This window comes from Triturus cristatus, chromosome 9, assembly GCF_964204655.1.
Source record: "Triturus cristatus chromosome 9, aTriCri1.1, whole genome shotgun sequence".
Taxonomy (NCBI): domain Eukaryota; kingdom Metazoa; phylum Chordata; class Amphibia; order Caudata; family Salamandridae; genus Triturus; species Triturus cristatus.
Genome location: NC_140592.1, coordinates 938,046,752 through 938,052,751, shown reverse-complemented (window position 1 = coordinate 938,052,751; position 6,000 = coordinate 938,046,752). Strand labels below are relative to the sequence as shown.

General features: G+C 42.6%; 1 protein-coding gene across 1 annotated transcript in view; it reads right to left on the bottom strand.

The window, feature by feature from the left end:
* Positions 1-238: 238 nt before the first annotated feature.
* FBLN5 (fibulin 5) overlaps positions 239-6,000 on the bottom strand; it is a 276,797-nt gene continuing 271,035 nt past the window's right edge. The window contains exon 11 of the mRNA XM_085626515.1: positions 239-790. Within this exon, the coding sequence (XP_085482641.1) occupies positions 629-790 (162 nt within the window). The 3' untranslated portion in view covers positions 239-628. The remainder of the gene's footprint in view (positions 791-6,000) is intronic.

Sequence of the window (6,000 nt, the reverse complement as noted above, 5' to 3'; positions counted from 1 at the left end):
TGCTGTGAAAAAGACATCTTTCCAGCACAGAACTCCTTTTGCATTGGTAAACAAATCATTGCTTCTACTGCTTTGGGTCACGCTAGTGCTGTGGAAAGCTTAGAAAATCTGGGCCTTAGATTTTCTGATTCCAGCCACAGGCCAGACTTCTCACCATAGCTAAGGATTTAAAGTAGTTGAGGAAAATGGACCATTTCCCTTCTGTTCCAATCCCTGACCGACAATAAGTTTTCACAAATTCGGTAGCAAATCTCATTTATTCCACATTATTTCTCTGGCACCTTTATTGTTAAACATCGTTTACATTTCAAAATTATCGCCACCTGAATCCGTATTAAGCTTTTTTATAAGAAATAAAAACGTATAAAGATTTAGAAACAACCTGTATAAAGTGACACACATTGGGGATCTTCTGAGACTCTTACATCAAAAATAACATTGTGGAAGAGACAAAGAAAAAGGACTCTTCCAAACAAGGGACTCTGGTTCAATGTCCACTGTGAAATTTGTGGTTTCCTCTTTTTCAATTTTGAGTTACAGAGTTGGGACTGGTTTTGATAGAACAAAAAGTTCAACAAAATTGGAACAATGTCTCTTATTTTAAAGAGAAAAGGGAGAAATGCCTGATTTAAAATGAGTGAGGGGAGATGAATATCGTCAGCCGGATGACTGAGCTTCCTCGGAAGTTGACAACAGTGTTGACGGTGACCATTTCCAGGTCCAACGTGATGTCGCGAGGCCCCTTGATGGGACGAGTCATCACCAGGGTGGCACTTATGGGGCCTGTTTGCTGTGAACAAAAACACAAAGAGGCATGCATGAATTTCCTGGGTGTTTAAAATAAGAGTATAATTTCATGTATAACATAATTGTGTATTGCTGCTGCATGAACATCAATGAGGAATGACTCCATATCCATAAATTGTTTTAATTCATTCTCATGAAATGCTTTTACACACCTCTCTAAATCGTACCCCTCGTCTCTTTTACCTCTCAGCATAATAATGCAGACCAAAACAACCTACTCAGTTTAATCAGTCCCTTTTTAGGTCTGGCTGTACGATGACGTATTGTTCACATTGCCTAGCGAGCATTGGCATAGCCAATAGGTCTCGCCTTTGGGACCCTATAAGTTTTTAGCCATGCAGTACATACACACATGGTGTGGCCAATCGCAGAGTGACACACACTTCCATAGGCCAACACTGAGGAGTGTGGAACAGGGGAGAAAAGGCGCCAAAAGTGATTTGTACCCGGGGTATCATGAGAGCGTTTGTTGCGAGATGATGATGATGCAAGATGAATTGTGCTGGACAGGAGAAGGACCCGATATAAATAAGTCCCCATTAATTCTATGGCTTGTTTAAATAAAAAAGAACAACATCACATACCTTCCCTTCGGATCATCATAGCCTTGGGCAGAAATTGCTAGGCATCCGTAATTAATAAAAAACAAGAGCTTTGTTGTAATTATATTTATATAGCGCTTACTACCCCTGAGGAGGCGTCGAAGTGCTTTTTTGCAAGTAGCACACTACTTCTGAACCCAAAAAGGATTAGTGGTGAATTAGTATAGGAAAGTATGAGTTAATTTGAGTAGCGGACATGTGAGTCCGTTAGTTGGATTGAAAAGGATAATGGCGGGATAGAGGAGGGAAGAGTCTAGAAAGTGTAGATGAGGTGAAACAAAATAGTACTAGTAGAACCCAACGTGCCAGAAGGGAGGCAGGAGTCCTGACCAGAAGTCACAGTGCTTTCCGCTTAGTTATTTTAAAAGATGAAACATTATAATCTGACCCACTAATTTACCCGAAACCCTAATCTTCACATTTGGTAAAGAAATAACAGCCACAACTTGTACTTTGCCTGATCAGCTTACATCTAGCTAATCCCACAAAGTGCTAAACCAAACTCAGGTTTACTTTGTCAAGAGAAAAGCAGAATGAACTCTGTACAATCTATCCAGAATGGCACCCCATATTTTAAGCGAAACTCAAGTCCCAATCCTCTTTGGTTTTATAAGAGGCTTTGTTCAAGCCAATTACACAATGCTCTTTTGCCACACTCTTTGACAAACTAAACAAAATGAGCTCTGTGACTGCCTAAGCAGGTAACTTAGCTCAAGGGTCAATGCACCTGCTGCAGAAACCATCGAGGTACCTGCAAGTCACAAATTCGGATTAAGGTGGGACTGATTCAGCCTCAGTGTTGGAATACAGGGAGACCCCCCCCCCCCCCCGAGCGCCTACAGTTATTGCCGCGCTCAATCTGGGATGTAGGCCAGCCCCACAGAGGACTACTGCATAGCTGCCAAGATTTCAGATTACATATGTGTGCCATTTTTTTTATAGTTTCAGTGTACTTATGAGTGACATTCAACAACCAAATGTGTGCCACTTATAGTGACACTTTATAATGAGCAGAATCAAGCACTGAAGTCCTAGGAAACACAAATTTTCGAAATGACACCCAATTAAGCAAGGAGAGACTCCAATATTTGGAAACTGCAGTTGAAATAGAAGGACACTAACCTAGTGCCCTTGTAAGCTCATTAAACTGTAAATCAATTGTGTAACCATGATATTAAACAATAAACAAGTTTTTCGGAGGCAGTACATTATTAACGTTCTTTGTAGAAATACAAAGACACACAGTTAAATTAAAAAAAAAAAAATACTTACTGGATGTTAGAGATTGTCACTTCCATTATAAACTAAGAAATGTACTATTAAATTCCATATGTACATGCAGTCAAGACCAGGTACAGCACCTTCCCAACTGGACAAAGCTATTAATGTCACACAGCACAGTGACAGGCATCACTGAGCTCACTCTTTCAGAGCTGGCATTAGCGCAGCTGGTGCCCGCAGTAACACTCTTTTTTGCCCCCCCATGACCTTCTTTTTTCCTTTTTCACAGATTCCCTCACTTTAGTCTACACCAGTGCCCCTCATCTCTCCATAGCCCCTCTCTCACGAACATTTAATTTGTTTTATAGTGCTGCTCATACCAGTGCAGGGTGTCAGAGCACTTTACATCACATACACATTAAACAGACACAATGAATTATTCGTGGTTATTTTATATTAGGAAATATTATTTTAAAACATGAGGATTACAAGGTGTAGGAATCACATGTCCTCCATACTAGTAGTCAGTATATTTTAAGAGTGTTTGGTTTGGAGAAGCACAAACTCAGAATTTAAAAACATACCACAGCGGTTGAGGTTTTTTTACTAATAAGAATGCATTTCTACCCAAACTAACTTTCAGCAAAATTAGGATAATGAAAGACGGGGTGGTGTGGATATATCATTACAACCTATACTAAGCACTTTACATGGATCTGATTTCTTTGATGACATGTTTTAAGTCACTGTGTAAATTAGGATTGTAATTTATAAATTGTAAGTAACAAAAGTATCGCTGTGACAAAAGCAGTTACCCACTGAACAATTAACATAAAATAGTATTCGGTGATATGCAGAATACACGTTCTTTGCAGCAGGTACATTTACCCTCTGTGCTGCTGGTGAGTCAAAACCTGCAATAGACAAAATGTATATCTTCATCCATTAGGAACATTAATCACCACATTATCTTTGATTTACCGAAGGAGGCACTAACAGTGCTGGGTAAATACTGCCTCCTGCCTCGGGCTGGAAGCTGTGGCTGCAGTCTGTGGAGTCACTCACTGCAGACAGATGCTCTGACAGTGTTGTGATGTGCTGGAGACCAGGGCCGGACTGGGAACTGAAATCAGCCCTGGCAAAATTTTGCAGACCAGCCCCCGTCAAATTTTGCAGACCAGCCTCCGTCCAGCGCGTAGCGAGCGAGCGCAGCGAGCGAGCCCGACCGCTACTAGGGGGGTTTGGGGGGGTTCTCCCCCCAAGAAAATTTTGGAAAACAACCGACCAAAATGGTGAATTTTACAGCACATTTTTCATTACATATTCAATTGTATCAACTTTCAAACCACAGTAAATAGTAGATGATGACCTTCAAGAGCACCAGGTTACCCACCCAGTCATATGTACCCATAGACATTCTTTCAGAGAGCACCAAAAATAGGCACGAGTAGTAAATCAGAGAGAAATAAAAGTGAGACCAGCCCCCACATGGTGTGTAACGAGCAAGCGCAGTGAGCAACCACTATTAGGGGGAGTTTGGGGGGGTTGAACTTGTCCCCCCCACACAAGAAATTTGGGAGACAGAAAGGCCAAAAAAAAAAAGTATTTTTCAACACATTTTTCATTACATATTATATTGGATTGTATTAACTTTTAAAGCATAGTAAATGATTACCTTAAGGAGCACCAAGATACACAGTCATAAAACATAGACATTCCTACAGAGAACACTAAAAAATGAAATGTCGAGCACAAAACATGAATATAAATATAAACAATTTATTCTTCATATAAAATAGCATAAAGACATTTAAAAACGCACTTAACTTCAAACAATTGTGCAAAGGTTCAGAGTAAAAAGTGTACAAGACAATGTGCAAACATTAAATGATTTTTATATCCTGAGTTTTGTAAATAGTGCTAAAATAAAGCATCTCTCCGTAGCCACTCCCCCTCATGGCCTCCTCCTCAGACACCCTAACTACCACCCTCCACCAGTGCCCCTCATCTCTCCGTAGCTCCCACACCCCATGACCTCCTCCTCAGATTCCCTCACTGCCAACCTTCACCAGCACCCCTCATCACTCCGTAGTTTCCCCCCACCCCATGACCCCCTCATCGGATTCCCTCACTGCCATCCTCCACTAGTGCCCCTCATTTCTCTGTAGCCCCCCACCCCATGACCTCCTCCTCAGATTCCCTCACTTCCATCCTCCACTAGTGCCCCTCATTTCTCTGTAGCCCCCCACCCCATGACCTACTCAGATTCCCTCACCGCTCCCTCCACCAGCGCCCCTCATCTGTCTGTAGTTCCCCCCCTACCCCGTGACCTCCTCCTCGGATTCCCTCACTGCCACCCCCACCAGTGCCCCTCATCTCTCTGTAGTTCCCTTCCAGCCTGTGACCCACCTCCTCATAAGATTCCCTCACTGCCACCCTCCACTATTGCCCCTCATCGCTCTGTAGTTCCCCCTGCCCCATGACATCCTCGTTGGCTTCCCTCACTGCCACCCTCCATTAGTACCCCTCATCTCTCCTGTAGTTCCCCCACCTCATGACCTCCACCTCGGTTTCCCTCACTCCCACTCTCCACTAGTGCCCCTCAGCTCTCTGTAGTTCCCCCCCACCCCGGGACCTCCTCCTCTGACTCCCTCACTGCCACCCTCCCTCACTGTCTGCCACCCACACCCTTCATCTCTCTGTAGCTCCCCCCACCCCATGACCTCTTCCTGGTATTCCCTCACTGCCACCCTCCACTAGTGCCCCTTATCTCTCCGTTGCCCCTCTCATACCCATTCCATTCGTTGTATAGCACTACTCATATCAGTGTAAGGTGTCACAGTACTTTACATAACAGCAGCACACATTATACAGAGACAATAAATCAAAATCAGTTTACGCGAAATGTCACATAAGCTAATGAGGATTACAAGGTGTAGAAATCACTTCATCCATTCTGGTGGGCAGTATATTTTACAGGGGTTTGGTCGGGACTCGGAGAAGCACAAAGTCAGGATTTAAAGAGTACTCCAGTGGTCAGGGTTGGCTTTACTGATAAAAATGTATAACTGCCCAAACAAACTCTTATTAGTAACATTAGAATAATGAAAGAATGGAGAAGTTCTAACTACATCACAACACAAAAAAGCGAAGTTTGTATGCAGTTTTTTTATGACAGTTCATTGGTCACTGTCTTATGTTAACTTCTGAACTGCAAGTAACACAAGGATATCTGTGACAGAGGTAGTAACCCACTGAGCTATTCCCATAAAATTCAGTTTATCTGCATTTACGAACTACCAACCGACAAATGGTTGCTCTGCAGCAGGATCGTAAATCACAAGTTAACAGTTTTTATTGTTGTTGTACA